The sequence below is a fragment of the Polypterus senegalus genome, chromosome 7 (genome assembly GCF_016835505.1).
Source record: "Polypterus senegalus isolate Bchr_013 chromosome 7, ASM1683550v1, whole genome shotgun sequence".
Taxonomy (NCBI): Eukaryota; Metazoa; Chordata; class Cladistia; order Polypteriformes; family Polypteridae; genus Polypterus; species Polypterus senegalus.
Window position 1 is genome coordinate 419,277 of NC_053160.1, and position 18,589 is coordinate 437,865.

Consider the following 18,589-nt stretch of genomic DNA (forward strand, 5'->3'; position numbering starts at 1 on the left):
GGACGAGAGGGGACATCGACAGCCGCGTCGGTGGTCTGCACGCCCTACGGTGGGTCTTTGGGCCATGCGTGTCAATCATGTTCGGGTGACAGGCGCCGGGGCCAATGGGCTGCTGGGGGCGTGTCCACCCAGAGGGCAAGTCGCTGGATCGGGACGTGGGTTTGGAGCGTAGGGGGCGGGGTCGTGTTATATAGCGCCTTTCGAAGAGCGGGAAATCGGAGGACGCTTTCCTGCAACTTTGTCAATGAAAACACAAACTGGCGTAGATTTTATAAACTGGACATATTTAACACACACACACACACACACACACACACACACACACTACTGGCCTCCTCCTCATCCTCACTCCCATTCATAACAATCAGGCCTTTAGGACCACCGCGGCGTCTCAAACATGAAAGGTGGTGCGCCACTCCAGCAGATGGCCGCCGGCTTTGGGGGGCGCTATATAAACTGACTTACCCCTACCTTTGTCACACACTGCGCTGGTTTGTTAGGACCCTAGTAATGGCAGCAACATCAGCAGTGACCAGGAGTCAAGTCCAAGTCACGACACAAGGACATCACCAGGCACCTGGCACCCCAGACTGGCAGCCCCTCTTCACTCAGGCTGGCCTGGGAAGGACCTCAGCATCAGTGTCATCACCAAAGACGAAGCCGCCAGGGCAGTGGGCACAGCTCAGCACATCACATGCTGGACACAATGGCTGGCAGAGGAGGCCTGGGAGAGGAGATGGTGGGGTCCCCAAGGTGCTGTATCATTGCACTTGTGATAAAGAGGGGCTAGGGGCCGCTAGACCGATGGCGGCCCCCCTGACAATGGTGTGGACACCCATCAGCCCTGCTGGACTCCGATCTTTGCACGCTGAAGTGAAAGCCCCCTCCACAGCCGTGGCCCACCCTGTTCATTCCATGACGAAAGTCCAGAGCCAACACGATGGCTCCCAGTCACAGACTGGCACCCACCCTTCACTCACCATTGACTGCCCAACTGACCCCGACAGTCAAACGGTGGGCCATCCGGTCTTCAGTTGTCCCGTCAGCTGATGGCGTCAAATCCTGGCAGGGGGGGCATTGCATGCATTGAGTGAAAGGCGCTACATACAGACAGTGGGGCTCATGGGATCCCTCGCCAAGGCTGCACAAGTGTGAGGGGCTCTGGCATCAGGGTGGGCTCGCTCATCACTGGCCCTCTGAGGTCACTAGCTCGTCACCCACTGGCTGGCACAACAGCATAGAATGACAGGTCACACGGTGGGCTCCGAGCCACCAAATGCCAATGAACAAAGACAGACATGGCGGCCGATTCAAGCAGTTTGAAGTGTTTATTAAATAAATAAATTCTGTATTGTGGCATTCGTGCGCTCGATACAAACGAACCCGCAGGGGGCGCCATATGGACATTCTGTAAAAAAATATAAAGTTACCCACCCCATGGAAAAAGGCACTAAGAGCAAAAGCACATAAAATGAGGCCAGGGGTCCGAGACAGCACCTGCTGCCCAGGCCAGATTGTCATTGCCCCCGAGCGCTGCCCAAAGCCCCCGGGTCAGCGTTTCAGACCTCGTCACGCTCATCTGACCGACCCAAGGTGCCACTAAAGACGTGAACACCAGCAACAGCAGAAGCAAGAGGGTCCTGAGATCTGAAGAGGTGCCACGCCACCCCGCGCCAGTCGTTTTGTCGGTCCGGTCCCGGGCACAGCCCCTGGCAGGAGGACGCCCCCCCATGACTCCCAGCCTTCTTCCTCAACGTCCACACCAGAGTACAGAACAAAGAGACCTGGGGTTTGCTGGGGTATATGGGCACAGCAAACCGAGGAAGACGTGGCGAGTTGTCAGGGGGCACCACTGGGTGAGACGTGCCACCAACTTCAAGGGAAGGCTGGGTACAGGGCTCAGTGCCCAGCCGACGATCGAGTCACAGAGATTATAATGAAGAGTCTTCTTAAAAGGAGGGAGGTGGCCCGGTGCCAAGCTCGGGCACAGGGCAGGAAGGCACATTCGGTGGAGGGTTTCACAGTCTGTAGGTGGTCTCTGCTCCATGGTTACCTGCTCGGTGAGCCAACATCCACCAGGACCTTGGTGTACAAGCGGTCCTTGTGAACCTCGACCACTTTGTACGTCAGCGAGTTGATGCCATCGGTGTCCATCGTCTGCCGCGTTCGGGCAATTCGGTCAAATCTGCAGAGAGAGCAACAAGTCGAGAGTCAGTGGGGGGGAAGGCGGGCACAAAGCCAGGCGTGGGGTCTCTCGCTTTTACTACGGTGGCCGCGTACAAAAATAAAAATGTGAGAGGTGGGTGTGAAAGGCGCTATATACGAGAGAGAGAGACGATAATCAAACCACACAGCGCCTCGAGAGTCTTCCTCACGTGTACTTATGGGGTCTCAATCATCTCAACACCCCACAATGACAAAGCTCAGAATTTGGGCACCTAAACCCCACCATGGACCACCCACAGCAGTCGAGACCTTCACTCAGCACTTGGTGGTCTGCAGCCCGGGGTCTTCTTGGGTTCTCCTCTCAGGCCGGGCCACTCAAGGACATCCAAACCCCAGCAGAGAGGTGACACCGATGTGTCCGCTCGGCCCTCCCTCGACCCCAACACGTCTTCTCAGTCCCTGCCGGTGACAAGCAGCCCGACGCCAGGATCAGCAGACGTGACGCTCTGAAGGTGGCATGACAGCCGAGTCCTCGTTTGTCGTGTCCCCTGACCCGATTGGCGCTGTGATGGCGGTCCCTGCGAGTGTCCACACTGGCTCAGTCAGCTCCACAAGGCCTCTGGGGGGCGCTGTGCCCTTCTGTGCTGCCATCCACTGAACTGACTACTGGTGGGCTGCAAACATCTCAGTGATGACCAATGGCATGGGGTGGGCTCTTTGTAAAGATTTCCGTCTTCACTTTCGTCATTCTGGGGACTTCAGTGTTGTTTGGGGGTTTAAAGTGGGTGGTGCCAGGAGACCGAGAGGTTAATGGAGGCGGCTCCGCTGTACAGGTCTGCAATGTCGACACCCAGCGAGTTCAGAGGGCAGGGAGATGGTGACACATGGTGCCCGATTGCTGCCAATACACGCCACCCCCCACATCACCAAAGATCACGGCCTCTCCAGATGCCAATATGCCCACACAGTGTCTGCCCGCTATCTGGCCATAAACCGCTACCCATGTAAGACATGTGTGACCGCCACCGAGTGCTGTGGACCCTCGCTAATCGCTAAGCTATGAGCCAATTGGCGACGCCCTGCTGTCACACAAACCTGACGCTTCTACCCGGCAGCCCGGGTGACTCTTGTTCTTGTGGCAAGTCTGCCATTTGCAAGCCCCGCCCCGTCACCCAGTTTAATGGACTGCGGTGCTCAGGACGGCTTCCATAGGTCTACTGGACCTCAAATGCCATGTGGTGGCACAGAGCGCCGCTCGTTTCAGAGCCACTTATGTTTCTGTCCAACACCTGAGGTGAAGTAAAGGCAGCATGACAATGCCAGGCAAAAAAGACTGGCAGGGGGCAGCACATCTCTGCCCTCAGCATTGGACCCTTTTTGAAAAGCTTCATTTTTGGGCACAGCCTTGTCTTTGAATAAATAAAAATGCAATGCCAACTGTCATCAGATTTTAACTTCGATAGTCCAACGTGTTATAGTGCCAGCGGTATCGGGGGTCTGCGTCGGGGGGCTTAACACTGGAATCTCTGAGGCCGAAGAAAAAAGTTGTAATGCCAGGCCTGCGCACCTCCTCATCAGCATCTTTTGTGTTGCAGATGTGCCAATCAGCACTGGCAGCCTGCTGTCTCACCCCCAGATGGACAGAGCTGAAGTCCTCCCAGCTCAAGTGGTGTGTGAGGTGCCAGGAGTTGTGTGGCGTATCGAGGGGCATCTGTGTGAGTGGAGGATGGTAAAAAACACAGAACTGAAGCAGGAGCGCATTCATCTTACTGTGATGTTGACAGAATGCCAGCGCGAAGCGGGTGACGTGTGAAGACTGCGGTCCAAATATCAAATCAAACCAAAACCCATTGAGTTTACAAGTGGCTGTCAAAGGGTTAAAACTCGGGCGTCCATCGACAGAAAGTCGTCTTGGATGGGAACAACTGGCGCCTTACAAGCCCAAGGTCCCAGGTTCGAGTGCTGGCGCGCCGAGTATCGAGCTGCTGAATGACAATACAAGTGCCCACTGGATTTGAGCCTAATGCCCGCTGCCGTACACTCGGGCCCCTTGTCCTTTTAGGACTCAGTTTGACCCTCAACTCTCCTCTCACTCGCCGAGTTGGCGTTGGGCGGGGGTCTGCACTGGTGATGGGAAGGGTGCCAGTTCAAATCCCATAAACGCCAGAAGTGACTCTACTCCGGTGGGCCCTTAACCTGCAACCAGTCCTGCGTGTAGGCCCCCCCAACCCGCAGGGGGAACCACCTGGGCATTGGTGGCAGGATTGGCACTCCAGCCACCATTAAAAACCTCGCACTGGTGTGGTGCGGAGGTGTCCCCCGCCACATGGCTGCACTCGGGTCCTAATCTGGGATCCTGAAGGGGTTTGTTGTGTGGTGGGTGTGCAGTAAGCCCCCCATATTCTTGAGTAGAACATGGAGACGGTTGGCGCTTTAGCTCCGTGTTCAGCACTTCTTGCCACCCTACGCTCACACAGATGCCCCTTGATGCCCGTGTGAAAGGCTTGGAACGTTCTGAATGACGAGATTATTATTTACGCCACACAACTCCTGGCACCTCTCACCACGATAAAGAGATTTGAGCTGTGTCCGTCTGGGGTGGCACAGCAGGCTGCCAGTGCCGACTGGCACATCCGCAACACAAAAAGACGCTGATGAGGAGGTACGAAGGTCTTTAAGGTGGGCTGGCCTTACGACTTTTTTCTGATGAAAGTCCTGGCGATTCGCACCGGACTAGCGGCTTAAAATGTAGCTGGCGGTATGAGTGGCAGGGTGGCACAGCAGTAGGGAGACCAGGGTTCATGTCCTCCGTGTCCAGCTGGGTGCCCATTCCAAAGACATGGCCGGTGTGTGTGTGTCCAGGTGCTGCTCCAGCTGGGTAAGTGGCCTTGGGAGATGGATGGAGGTGTAGCTCGTAGCTCGAGTGCAGGCCTGTAACAGCCGCTGCAAACAAACAAACAAACAAACAAACAAACACAAACACACAAACAAACAAACAAACGAATGCCTAATTCCGGCCAATTCAAAGCCTCTGAGTGGTCTCGGGTGATTTACACTTCCTGCTTTATCCCCGGAGGCTGCCCATGTCAAGATCGGACATCTAGGAACCTCTAGGTCGTCTCATTTCATTCGCCAACGCGCCAGTGACTGGTGACGACGGGCATGAGCCGTAAGAGACATCGGGAAGCTCCGAGTCCGACACGGCAGCCACGCGCAGCTCAGAATTACACACAAACACGGAAGGAGTTACCTCTGCGGGTTGGGGTCGTTCTTCACGTCTCTGTCATGGCGGATCATCCGACACTTTCCGATGACTCCGTCAGGTCGGGAGATCGACATGCCTCGGAAGGTAATCCTGCCAAAGAGCAGCAACAAGTCAGACTGTGTCACCCGCTGAACCGTCTCCTCGCGACACAAGCAGCGGGCATCATGGCTGCCGGCCGGCCGACTTGAGGAAGACGTGACATAAAATCGGGGCTCTGACAAGGAGGGTAGCCCAGCTAGGTGGCGAGGGCACAAGAAGAGAGAAGCCACGTACGTACCTGTTGTAGATGTCGTCGTCTTCGCCGCCCCAGCCCCAGTAATTATTGGGGAAGCCGTTGATTTTTTCAAACTGCTCCCTGCTCAGAGACGACACCCCTCCGAAGTACTGATTGTACGGTAACCTGAGAAGAAGAAGAAGAAGAAGGACGAGAGCAGTGAGCCTTCACTCAGGGGTCGTTAAAACGGGACGGCAGCCGAGTCCCAACGGCGTGAAGATGTCAACGGCAGATCTGACCGCTGGCCAGGGTTTGTGGCACGTGCCGAACGGCCACCGACTTGAGCAGAATGACGTCAGAGCAACAAACCACAGACGCCGTGAAGGAGTGCAAGACTGGTGGGGGTTTGGGGGCCACACAGGACGGCGGTTCACGTGTGCAAAGTCAGGGGACAGCAAATGGGCAGCTGAGGACCTCAAAAAGACAACGTGGACGAGGGGCTTCCACCCTCAGAGGACATTTTCAACCAGCGAATCGCACACAAAGGCTCATGGGAATCGGGAACAAGCTAGCAGGTCGTGTAACTGAAGGGGCAATCTTGGTAACTGGACAGTGCGAGACAACGTGGCCGACCAAAGGGGCTCGACGGACCACGCGGTCTCCGGCGGTCACACCTGCCTACACGCTCACCTGAAGCCAAACTTATCCATGGACACCGCCAGGTGCCTCGGCTCCTTGTAGCACTTGTAGATGTTGCGGTCGTCCATCGGGATGAGATCGACGTCGCTGAAGATGAAGCAGTTGTAGTCGTACTCCTTCAGGGCCTCCGCGTAGCCGATGTTCAAGAGCTTGGCACGGTTGAAAGTCGCATCGCCGCTCTGTTTTACACAGTAAAAGTGCAAAGAGAAAGAAGAGGCAGTTAATGGCACGCAAGACGCTCTCCTGCCATCCTCGCCTTGGCACCTCGGGATCCCTCGAGCCTGCCACGCAATGTGAGCCACCCTAAAAAGAGCCGCTTCACAGAAGCCGTGCAAGGGCACAGTGGGCACAGTTCAGACACGCAGACACACACACACACACCTGTAAGAGACACACGCTTGACTGCTCATCCATGTCCCCATGTCCCCCACTCACAGCCCGCGGTGACAGTTTCCGTTTCAAAGGAGCACAAAAGAAATCAGCGCGAGGAGACGTTGCGTGCCGCTAGGAGAAATCCCCTGCCGATTTATTACAACGTAATTCCGTCAACCGGCCCCTCTGGGCACTCCCTGGAGGGGCGCTTTGTCGACACGAAGGCCAGCCACATCTGCAGTGCCACACTGGCATCACTTCCTGAACAAATGGAACGGGCTCAGGTCACCTCGTTAGCGGCTGTCACTCTAAAATTCAAATGTGAACAGGCCGCTGTCACGATGTCACCTGAAGAACGAGCTGCGCGTCACCTCACTGGGCCTCCCTGTTCGGTCCTTGGGGTCCCCCACAGCTCCAGCTTCATTCGCGCCCCTCGTACGTTTAACTGATCATCTCGAGGTGTACGGCCTACGAGAACCTCAAAGACACGGCGAGCTGCCCACAATTACATTAATTCGCAGTTTGTACCCGAGTGCCATAAACGGCACAGACACGGGTACAAAGAGCCCCGCCCTCTCCACCGCGTTGACTTGTCTGCTCATCAGCACTCGTTTCTCGTGAAAGGCACTATATTACACGCTACCAACTGGCCCGATTCTGCCATCCTTTGTGGTGTACAAAACTTCATGGACGCTGGCACCCGACCCCTCAGACTCAAAGAGTTTGGCACAGCTAGACTAATAAAACAAGGCCAGACAGACATGGCACTCACAGCGCTGGCTAATGAGCCACCTGACTGAGCACTCCACGAGTGATGGGGCTAATGGACGCCTTCATCTGGCGGGCACAGGCAGGCCAAGTCACTTGCTCAGGGTCACAGTGGTGGGATTTGAACCTACAACCTCAGGGTCTCAAGTCCAAAGCCACTTAACTACTAAGGCAGTGGGCACCAGACACCCTGGCACAGTTACAGAGTCTGTCTTCATGCAGGGCAGAAGCACTGGTGCGTCGAGAGCGAGCGGGAACATGGCATCCACAGAGAGAGAGAGAGAGAGAGAGAGAGAGAGAGAGAGAGAAAGAAAGAAGGAAAGAAAGAAAGAGAGAAAGAAAGAAAGAAAGAAAGAGAGAAAGAAGGAAAGAAAGAGAGAAAGAAAGAGAGAAAGAGAGAGAGAAAGAAAGAAGGAAAGAAAGAAAGAGAGAAAGAAAGAGAGAAAGAGAGAGAGAAAGAAAGAAGGAAGGAAAGAAAGAGAGAAAGAAAGAGAGAAAGAGAGAGAGAAAGAAAGAAGGAAGGAAAGAAAGAGAGAAAGAAAGAGAGAAAGAGAGAGAGAAAGAAAGAAAGAGAGAAAGAAAGAAAGAAAGCATAACCAACGTTGACAGGAATAGCCACCACCACACGGCTGTCGAGGTGCACTTGAGCAAAGTGGCACAATAAGCTGGCAGCAGGAACTGAACTCTCGTCTTTCAGGAACTCGCTAAAGGTCAGCCAATGCTGGCACTGCTGATTCGTTTCTGTTTTGTTCTCCTCGTGTTTAAACAAATCCGTGTCTTGGCAGCTCTAATTTGCATAACGTCTTCCTGCACTTCACCAGACGACCAGTCACAGCCCTCTAGAAGCGCCTGCACTCAGCAAAGAGCACGAGAGAAGAACAGAGCGCGTCGGACAAACACGTCAGAATGAGCGCCTCATCCGACTTTTTCATGGCAACACGTTAACAGCGATAAAGAGATGGCGCAGCTTCAGTGAGCTAATGGTGAGGAAAGGCCCTGGACGTGTGTGTGTGTGTGTGTGTACGCCGCTGGCACCCACCTACAGCCATTGTTGACAGCAGCAGGGGGCACTAAACTCAATTCTAAAGGACCCAGAGACACGGTGCCCCCTACTGGCCGAGGCACTGGGCTCCAACTCCATGCTTGTCAGGGTTAGCCCTGGTGATCCCCCGAGGTGCCACGGCCGACTTCTCTAGACAAGACAAGCTTCCCCTCGACTGTCCGCCTTCACAAGTGTCCCGACCGCGCCATGCTGTGCCACGCTGCGCCCCGCGTGTTCCCGACGAGCTCATTTTAAAGCCCCGGTGTCGCCGAATTCCCTTCACCATTTTAAACCCTTCAGTCGTGTCCCCTCTTCATCTCTGAGGGGGCTCCGCTCTTTCGTTCTTTCCTCAACAACTCGTGTCCTGCAGCCCTGGAACTTTCCGGAGCTGCTGTGTCCTTTTTGTGGCCTTATTGGGAGACAATTAAAGGAGCAAACTACACAAAAAAAAGACAAAGGAAAAGGAAAAGAGCAGAAGAGAGACGAGCGAGTCGAGTGACATCAGAAACCACACGGAGAACAGAGAGAAGAGAATGCCGGGGACCATTCGGAGGTAGAAGGCCGACTGTGAAACTCCAGCACGGGCTCAGCCTAAAACCCCCCGGACCCAAGGGTGGTGCTTCTCCAGATCAGTCGTCCTGGGACCCTTGGAGTTTGTGTCCCCTCCAGGCTCCCAGTCATTGTCATTTGGCCCCCATCACAGAATGAGTTTGCCTTTCCTTCTGTTCCTTTTTGAACCTTCGCTTTCTGCTCTCGTTTTAAACTCCGTGACTTTGGCTTTTCCTGCTCCCTTAATTAGCGGCATCCCAACGACAGCAGTGAATGTGGATGGCCGGCCTGCAGGTCTTTCTGTGCGTCACGTCCGCTGGCGCGCAGATCAGTTAATAAAAGCCGAATAAGAAGCAGGGTGGCTGAACTCCTGAAAAGTCAGGCCAAGAACTCAAACATCTTCACGTAACGTCCATTCAACAGCGGGCACATGCCACCGTCACCCGGCCTTCTTCACTTTCTCTCACCTCACCTTCAACCCCCCCAAACCCCTACTGATGCCCGCTGCGACTACTGAATCCAACAGCTCTACAGCACAAGAACCCCCAGGTGACTTCCTGATTCAGCATCATCACCTTTAAGGGGTCTGGCAGGCTGGCACGAGGCGCCAGTTCACTGCATGGCATAGCCATTCAAATGCACTGCTTTGACGCCGTTAAGAAGCGTCTTATTCTGGGAACGTCTGCCAAAGCGATGAGGGCACCGAGGAGTTCTTCAAGCCGGCCCTGCGTTGTTCTGTCTCACCTACAGCTCTTCACTGATGACCGTCCATTTTGTGACCTGTTGTACAGCAGAGCCCAGACTGCCGTCTACTAGATTATCCTGATGTGCCACACCTGACTGTGCCAGGATTACGCAGACCTCGTGTGGAAGTCGCTTTGGATAAAAATGGCCCTGAATTTACATTCATTCACTTAGCAGACAGACACCGGGAGGCTTTAAACCACCATGCTGCCCCTCACGTCATCTCGCCTACATGTCGAGCGGCTCTGCGCGGAGTTTAAAGCTCAAAGTTAAAGGTTAGTTAGCTCAACGGTGAAATACGCCGTCATCAAATGAGGGGCCTGCGAGCGCCTTCTGAGCATCAGCCCACCATGAGGCTCTCGCACACACGACACACCACATACAGCAGTGAAGGTCCAGGGGGGCAAACAAACGTGAAGGCACACCGAGAGCCGCACAAGAGCGCCACAGGCAGCCATACGTCAGGGAGAAGCCATTGCTGTTGACCCCAAACTGTCAGAGCAAACAGCAAAGCCCACCGGGGGGCGAGGACGGCTCGAATCCCACACGCAGTCATCTCCACGAGTGTTTGGACGCGACGCGGTTCTCGGCACTTTGGCTCAATACGTGGCGTGACGCAGGAATTGAAATGTGACTGGACTCAAAGTTTGGGAATGACAGCCATTTTCATACACGACCCCAACCCCTTCAGGGGCTCAAACGAATTTGGACATTTGACTGACCAGCTGCTCGCCGGCCGGACCCTCATTATCTCATCGAGCAGCTGGAAGGTCTGCACTTCACTCCAAGTGTGGAATTTGAATTTTGAGGCTGTGAACTCTCAGTTTGGGGTCCAAAGAGCTGACAGACCACCGTTAGGCTGACAAAACCAAGCAAGCCCATCAGAGAAACACCAGGAGAGGCACATCAGGAAAGAGAACAAAGACCAGAAGGCCTGGAAACCCACCGAAGTCGAGTGTGCTGGATGACTGCAGAATTCGGTGCTGGGTGAAGAAGAACCCCTTCATGGCATGGAGCCAAAGCAAGACCACTCTGCACTTCGGCCTCATGAAGTAAAGGCAGGGGGTTCACCACAAAGGGCAGACCACTGGTGAGCCTCAAGCACAGGAAGGACATATCAGACTTGGCCAGAAAACGTTTTTTAGACGTCTGTCCAGTTCTGGAACGATTTTGGACAAATGAAATTCAGATCAATATGAACAGGATGATGGACAGACAAGAGAAGAAACGGCGCGTCATCCGATGAAGACCACGTCACCCGTGAGACCTGGCGGAGGCCGTGTTATGGCCTGATCATCATGGCTGCCGGTGGAAGTCACTGATGTGACTGCTGGCACAAGTGGCAGGAGGAATTCTGAAGTGCCCGGGGTGCCACACTGTCAGCCCAGCTTCAAACGAATGTGACAAACCTGACAGGACGACACTTCACAGCACTGATGGACGACGAGCTAAACACACGCTGGGACAGCAAACTAAGGGCTTCTCAACACAAACAAGCGGAATATTCTTCACTGGCCGAGTCCGTCAACTGAGCGCAGCCCACCAGGACATGCAGTTCACTGGCTGAAGACCAAAGTGATGCCAGGCAGCCCAGCAAACAAGCAGCACCCGAAGACCACCGCAGTCAAGGCCTGGCGGAGCAGCTCTGGGGGACGGCCGTGGGCTCAGACTTCAGGGGGTCAGTGACTTTCAACCAAATCTTTGTATTTAGGATCAGGTTAGTCTGTCCTGACAGTTTAGAGCCCCTGAAAATGGGGGGCTCCGTGTATAAAAATGTGACGTTGAAATATCTTAATTTAAAAGTACAAGCCGACACTCCAATCGCACAGTCATGACACTCGATTGCTTCATTTCACATCCACCGAGGAAAGGTAGACTTTGTTACGTTTGCTGCAGTGAAGTACAAAAACGGAAGCCATTGTTCCAGAGATCTGACAACCGACGCCCTCGGATCAACACGAAGAAGAAGAAGAAGAAGAAGGAGAAGAAAAAGGACTTTTAACAACAGCACACAAAATGGCAGTGCAGAAGGTAACATTTAGCGTCGTCCCCACAACTAAGTGAGTTTAAAACGCTTGCAGCTCAAGGAGCACGCGAGTTCTGACACTCCTTACCTTTGGAAGCTGAAACCTGCAGCCTGAGGGCAACAGCTGGCATTAGACAAAAGAGGATGGCGCTGCCTGTCACACAAAACCAAGTTGGCTCAGGTCAGTGACAGACGTCTGCTGCATATTTTTATAATTGCTGAGATGATTTATATTCTTGTGCCAAAGATGCCAAAGCAACAGCTGAAAGCAGATGTGACAATGGATTCAATTAAAAAGTCACAGTTGTTTATCACTCTTGTCCTCGGGTCACAAGGCACCTAACGAAACCGCAGCGTGAAGCGACTTGGATGTCGTCTTATTAAATCCCCAGGGTAAGAGAAGGGACCACAACATGGCGACTCTCCCCCTTCACCAGTTTGATAGCTGGCTCACAACCCGCACCCTGGGAGGACATGACGTGTTCTGGTCAAGTGTGGCAGGACAGTGTAGGCGACTTAACAAGTGACCGCGTACAAAGGAGCCAACGGTAAAAGCAGCAAGGATCATCCCCAGGACCGCGTACTGCATGCAGCTGCAGATGGGCGCTTGTCTGATCACCCAATCGGCTTCTCTGCCCACAGTCATCCTGCCATCCTGAAGTCCTCGTTTAGCTCTGTGTCGCCCAGGCCTGCCCCATATGTGACCATGCACGCGCACACACACACACACACACACACACACCAGGCGAGAGTACATTGTGCCAAACGACTCAGCTGCACCACCCACCGATGCCAGTCTCTGGCCTCCTCTGTTTGCTCACACATCAACAGCCTCCACGTATTCATCTGGTGTTTGACAAAGGGCCTTGCGGTACGACCTGTGAAAGCTGCTGGTATTTCAGGTAAAACTTGTGACCTGCTGAAGGGCACACCTTTGGGTACATTACCAGCTAGCCCATTTGTGTGCGTTAGCCACTTCTGCGCCTGGTTTTTCATGTTTGCAGACACACAGAGAACGGACGCGTTATTCTCTCCACAACAACAGTCGCTATATTCCAGAGATTTCTATTATGTGGAATGCTGGGAAAAAGTAGATGACAATGGAAGACACAAACACCGGGCATAACTTGCTCTCTCAAACGTGTCTCGAATGAGACACTGTGTGCCACGTACGGTCACTTAGGCCACGCTCAGAGTCCAGGACCACAAGCCTTTGGGGAGAAGTAAACTCTGGCCTGTGGATTCCTGACCCAAACCACTGAGGTCTTCCAACGCTCCCCTAGATGGTCCTCCAAAGACACAGGAGGTGTGAGGGTCCTCCTTATTTCAGGTCTGTTCGCCAGTACAACAATCCAAGCCAGTGAGCCAAGACCAGACCCCAACTGGTATGTTACCATTACTAAAGTGCACAAACTCAAGGACCCAGCTGGCTGTGCCCGCTCTCGGCCTCGCTGGCTTGGCTCCGCCCCTGAGCAACATGGAGGCAGCAGAAATCAGCAAAGCACATGGACACGATGATTCAGACAAATGACGGGGCACATACAGAATAGTAAGAGCGTACTTCCACTTTACCGACGAGAGGGCCACCTTGTGCTCCACGTGTCTCCACCTCTGTGCGTGTGCTGGAATACGGACAAAGGGACAGCATCCCCCAGCGGGAAGGACTGGGGCAAGAAAGGAAGGAAGGAAGGAAAAAAGAGGGAAGTGTGGGAAAGAGAAAAGAAGAAAAAGAAGCCATTGAGAAAAGCAGCAGCATTCAAAGTCACATCATACCCTCTGCATTGGCCTTCCTCCTCCTCCGACTTTGGGGCAGTCAACCCACTCCACCCGGCACTAAGGTTACCTTTAATGATCACAGCCTGATTCTAGTGCTTCCCAAATCAAGGGGTCTCACTGTCCTAGTGGGGCAGCGCCCATGTTGGCTCACGTCAATAAAAGTACATGCAGGCACCAATTAACATTCTTAGCAATGCTAACCAAAGACGGGCAGAGGGGGTTTTATGAGAAAGGCCCTGGGCAGACGGCACAAGTCTCAACCCAGGGGGCCGTAAGGACCTCACACCTGATGAGCGGAGGCACAAGCAGGCTGCGAGTCACTCTGAGGCTGCATGCCACTTTTGAAATGTGTGGGTAGCAAACAGGGATTGTGCCACGTGTCTGTTCATGAAAAGCAAATAAAGCCACCACCCTGCACTGTCTGGGGCACCTGGACATTCCTCCTCTGTGTCTGCCCACCTTGACTTCCAGGAGAATTCTCGCTCCTGGCACACGTCCCCGATGCCCGCCATGACAGCCTTACCTGCTCGATCACGTAGACCCCGTAGTCGATCTGCTGCCGCTGCAGGATGGGGTGCAGGTAGTAGAGCCAGTACTTGAGGTGCTCCTCCCGCTTTCGGAAAGGGATGATCAGCGCCACCTTCTGGACAGCCTTGCATTCCTTGGGCATAAAGCGCCCTCCATCACGAAGATTTGGATTCTGACTCCTCACATCGTCTAAGCTGATGATGTCAGAGAATTCCACCCGTAGGGGGCCCACTGCACAGAGAGGACAAACAAAGACCTTCACTCGAATGCAAAAGGCGGCGGCACTCGTCTCCCATGATGCACTCCGCTCAGACACCAACCCTAATAAACAAACGCAGCTTGTCAGCACGTCGTCTTGCAGTCGGCCTCCTCACTCTGAACGTCTCCACAAACAAACGGTAACCCTAATGAGCCACCTGGAGCTCGGAGACCAAATACCCAGAGACTAGGCGGGCAACTGCACCCCAAGGCCAAGACTGCTCAGGCTTTCTGTAATCCGATTGGATAGTCTGATGTACTTCAGGTGGAGTGTTGTGGGCACAGCAGGGCTCTCCAGGCGGCAGCTTGTCATTCGACGCCTTTTCTTAATTAGTGGCCTGTGTTGCCGCTCCTTTTTGATTTTGTCACCTGAATTTCTTCCTCATTCCCCCAAATTGCTTCACTTCTTTCTTTAATTGGCACCCAAACAGAAATGAAACGTGAAGCGAGTGGGCCAACGGAAGACCGACGACGTCAGGGCCGCACACTCCGAGCAGCTGCTGAATGAGGCGCCGATGGTCGGCGTAAACTAAAGCCGCTCTTTAACTCCGTGGCGTGTTGCCGCTCTCGTTTTCGTGGACCTGAGCACATCGACATTCCTAAGACCCTCACCTTTATTGTACGACGGACAGACGGACACAGTTTGCTGGTCCGCTTTTTGTATCTCGTTATTGATTGGCTGCTAATTAAGGAAAGAGAAACAATGAAGGGGTCCGAGTCTTCAAGAGCAAGTTGAAAGGCGCTATATAAATAAAACGTATTATAATTATTCATCAAAATGAATGGAAAAAGAGGTGAATTAGCAGCAAAAGCAGGTCACTAGTTAAGAAAAGGGTGAGAATGACCACTGGACCCTGGGACCCCTGACTTACAGCATTACTTTTGTGAATATTTTTTGCAGCATGGATTGCATTTTGCACACAACATGTGTACTTTTTTTTGCAATACTGACTGTAATTTTTGTGTTTTAATAAAAATACAACTGACAAGCTCAACTTATCACCAGTATTTGCAACCTTGGTCTCCGATTTGTCACATTAATTATCGTTCATCTCACTTTTTTCCAGTGTCGTGCAGTCTTAACTTGAAATGCAAATCATTCGGTATGAATTTCAAATGCTTACGGGACGCCTCTATCTGAAGACGACTCAGAAGGTAACATTCGAAATGACATTAAAGGCCAAGTCAGAAGGAGCGGTGACTCCTTACTTCGCCCACCGTCACTCTTGGCAGACGCCAGTATTTAGATATTCCAGTCGTGTGTCATGAATTGTCACACACTGATGGGTCTGTGAGGTAAAGATGGCCGACGCGGGTCTCCTTGCTGTCACACCAAACAGGATTAAAAGAATGGGCCGCCAGCAGCATCAGGAGAAGTCACCTTAAATGTCTCAAAGGGTGAAAGGACAGGACATGGAGGGCACAAGGACCTCGACCGCACTGCGTGACATGACTAACCTTTGATTAACACACATCGGGCCACCTAACAAATTGCCAGCAGAATGCCCGAGGACGACACCGAGACATAAAATTTCAAAGCACACAAGACGATGAGCAAGAATTCCCTGAAAGGGGACTAACCTGTATTGCGAAACATAGCGAGACCCCGGGGCAAGTGGCAAAGGGGACTTCAGAATGTGCCCACCACTGCCCCGAGCAGCTACACAAACCGTGTCACTCGACATGTCAGCTCATTAGCCGGTCACAGGACGCTTATCTCTATAGGCCAAAGTCAGCCACCAAGTTAGCAGGAAAAAACGAGCAGTGTGAAGAAGAAGAGAGAAAAGCGACGGCAGGAGGCCACAGCACTAATTCTGGAGCCCAAGAGGCACGAATCAGCAGTTAGCTACGGTGTCTCACTCCATGCCACGCAGCCTCTCCGCCCAATAATGTCACTGAAATGCCCTCACAATCCACTCAGTGCCATTCAATGGCTCCAACTAGCAGGGAGCAACGCTCGTCAAGTCCCCTGCACACACTCTTCTAATTCTGAGGCTTTCTACGCCACATCTTCACCAATATCCGCTCATCTCAAATGTTACTGATGGCATCAGGGTTAGGGGGACAAAAAAAACACACAAACTCCACTCCCTCCAAGATCGCCAACACGGAGGGTTTCCGCTCTGCCCAACTTCCATCTTGCCACCTGAGTCCTGCCCCAATGGGACCGAACATTAACCTTAAAGCTCTTCATCAAAATGCCCAGAGGCCAACTTGACCGAAAGCCTCTCTACAAAAATGACACGTCCTCGTATCCCACCTCCCCTGCCCAGTACGGTGCAGTCAGGGGGCACCCTGGAGCCTCTCGGAGTTACCAAAACTCACCGCCTAAACGATTTAATGACACCTACTGCCCACTTGGCACTCCTCGTATCCCTCAACCCCGTCATAAGACCTTTCCAAACTTAGGGCTCCAGTTCCCCCTCGCCCCCGTATTCTCCGGCCCCCGGCTCGACTCACCCAGAAGCGGCGGATTCTCTGGACACGCCGGCAGGTCCACGACTGGGGCCGCCGCCTCTGCGACCGGAGGGGCCAAAGTGGTGGTCCGAGGTTGGGCAGGGACCCCAACGGTCCGACTGGATATCTCCGTTACCTGCGTGTCCACGTCCTGGTGCTGCTGGGACTGAACGAAGATCTTATCTCGCAGACCCTGGAAAGTGTTGAAGTAGTAGAGCAGGCTGACTGAGAAATGGAGGACGCAGACGACCACCACCACGCTACAGGTCTTCTGGAGGCAACTCCCCGGCAGGGCGAGGCCGTTCACGGCGCCTGACATGTCGGTCCCCACCTCCGCTCACAAACCCAGAAACGGCGCAAAGGTGATGAGCTTCGCTTCACTTCACGAAGCGGCCCCTTCGGGAAAAAGCGCTCAACAACTGGCGCTGAAGGCGACGCTCGCCTAAGGACACGACGCGCTCACTTCCTGCTCTGCGTTTCGTCTTCCTCTTTGGCCGAGGAGGGGGGGTTTGGGGTGTAAAGCGGAGCCTTCGGAAAGGGGCGGGGACTTGGGGGACGCCACGCCCCATGCGCTACAAGGCGCTCACAGACTCTTCTCTTGAGCGCGCACGCGCGCGGTTTGAGGCGGCATTGGGCGCAGCAAACAAATTCGTGTCGAGGCAAGAGCCGAGGGACCCCAACGAAGGCGGAGGAAATCCTGGCGGCGGCTGGCACACACTGATTTGTAGCCGCTTCAGTACGGAGTGTCGGGTAGAAAAGGAGAAGGAGGGTGTGGTGGACTTGGATGACTGTTCTCAAGATTAGGGTACAGGGAGCGGGGAGAGGAAAAGTGACTTAAGTGTGAGTCGGAATAGGAAAAGGAAGGGGGTACGTAAAACAATCCTTAAGTTTTGAAAAGAAGATGAACGTATTAACGTTAGTCCGACGGCATTGTCTAAAGAGTTAAAAAGGAGGTAGGAGAGGTGGCTGAAATGTTAAAAGATGGGGACTTGCTGATAGGAACAAACACGTAAGGCGTTACAGACTGAAAGTGTCTGCAAGAAAATGATGAGCGAAAATTAAATATAGCATAACGAGGAAGAAAAGGTCACGCGAGTGGAATTAAAGGCTCCTTACAACAATTCACGCGCGCTCATCGGCTTGACGGTTTGTCTGTTTTGGTGGAGTTAAAGTTACAGTGTGGTACGATGTGTTATCCGCTCACCCCGAGGTATGGACACATTGCTGCGGTCAGCAGAGATCATCACAGATTTGAAAAACTGTCGGACTGAGGGTGCAGATACAATGCTCAGGATACAATGCTCAGCACCATGCAGGTAGCGTAATGAGGATGTCAAATGATTAAGTAAAAGGGCTGCTGAAATCGATCAGGCAAAAACAATGAATAATATTATCTGATGAGTGAAAAACACAAAAAGAAAAGGAACCAAGAACAGTCCAGATTGTGAAAAAAAAAGTGCTAGAAATAGAGAAACGGGTCCACTTTAGTACTTTCTCGTATGAGAGGTATTGGGAAAGTATTGCAATCCTCCAAAACTTCGGCGTTTTAGACCTCCCTGATTTTTGGAATTCTGTCTGCGTGTGCAAACACGATAACCTGAGTCCGCTTTCACTTTGGTCAACCAAATTGTGCATACAAGTATTCGGTCCAAAACGTCAATTTCTATCAACTTTTGGGCTATTCCCATTAACAAGAAGTGCCAGTTTACCTTTTATTTATGCAGC

At 53.1% G+C, this 18,589-nt stretch overlaps 1 protein-coding gene across 1 annotated transcript; it reads right to left on the reverse strand.

The window, feature by feature from the left end:
• Nucleotides 1-1,309: 1,309 nt before the first annotated feature.
• Nucleotides 1,310-17,360, reverse strand: b4galt1l (DP-Gal:betaGlcNAc beta 1,4- galactosyltransferase, polypeptide 1, like). Its single transcript, XM_039758129.1, has 6 exons — nt 16,868-17,360; nt 14,145-14,380; nt 6,336-6,523; nt 5,709-5,831; nt 5,417-5,521; nt 1,310-2,185 (listed from the first exon to the last, which is right to left on the reverse strand). The coding sequence occupies exons 1-6, from the start codon at nt 17,181-17,183 to the stop codon at nt 2,050-2,052; spliced, it is 1,104 nt and encodes a 367-aa protein (XP_039614063.1). The 5' UTR covers nt 17,184-17,360; the 3' UTR covers nt 1,310-2,049.
• Between the last annotated feature and the right edge of the window lie 1,229 nt (nt 17,361-18,589).

Excerpts from the sequence above, each read along its gene's own strand:
- b4galt1l (XM_039758129.1), bottom strand. The coding sequence starts at position 17,183 with ATGTCAGGCGCCGTGAACGGCCTCGCCCTGCCGGGGAGTTGCCTCCAG. Across the intron at positions 14,381-16,867 it reads AGAGAATCCGCCGCTTCTGG|TGGGCCCCCTACGGGTGGAA; the intron begins GTGAGTCGAGCC and ends CTCTCTGTGCAG. Across the intron at positions 6,524-14,144 it reads GGGTCTACGTGATCGAGCAG|AGCGGCGATGCGACTTTCAA; the intron begins GTAAGGCTGTCA and ends TGTGTAAAACAG.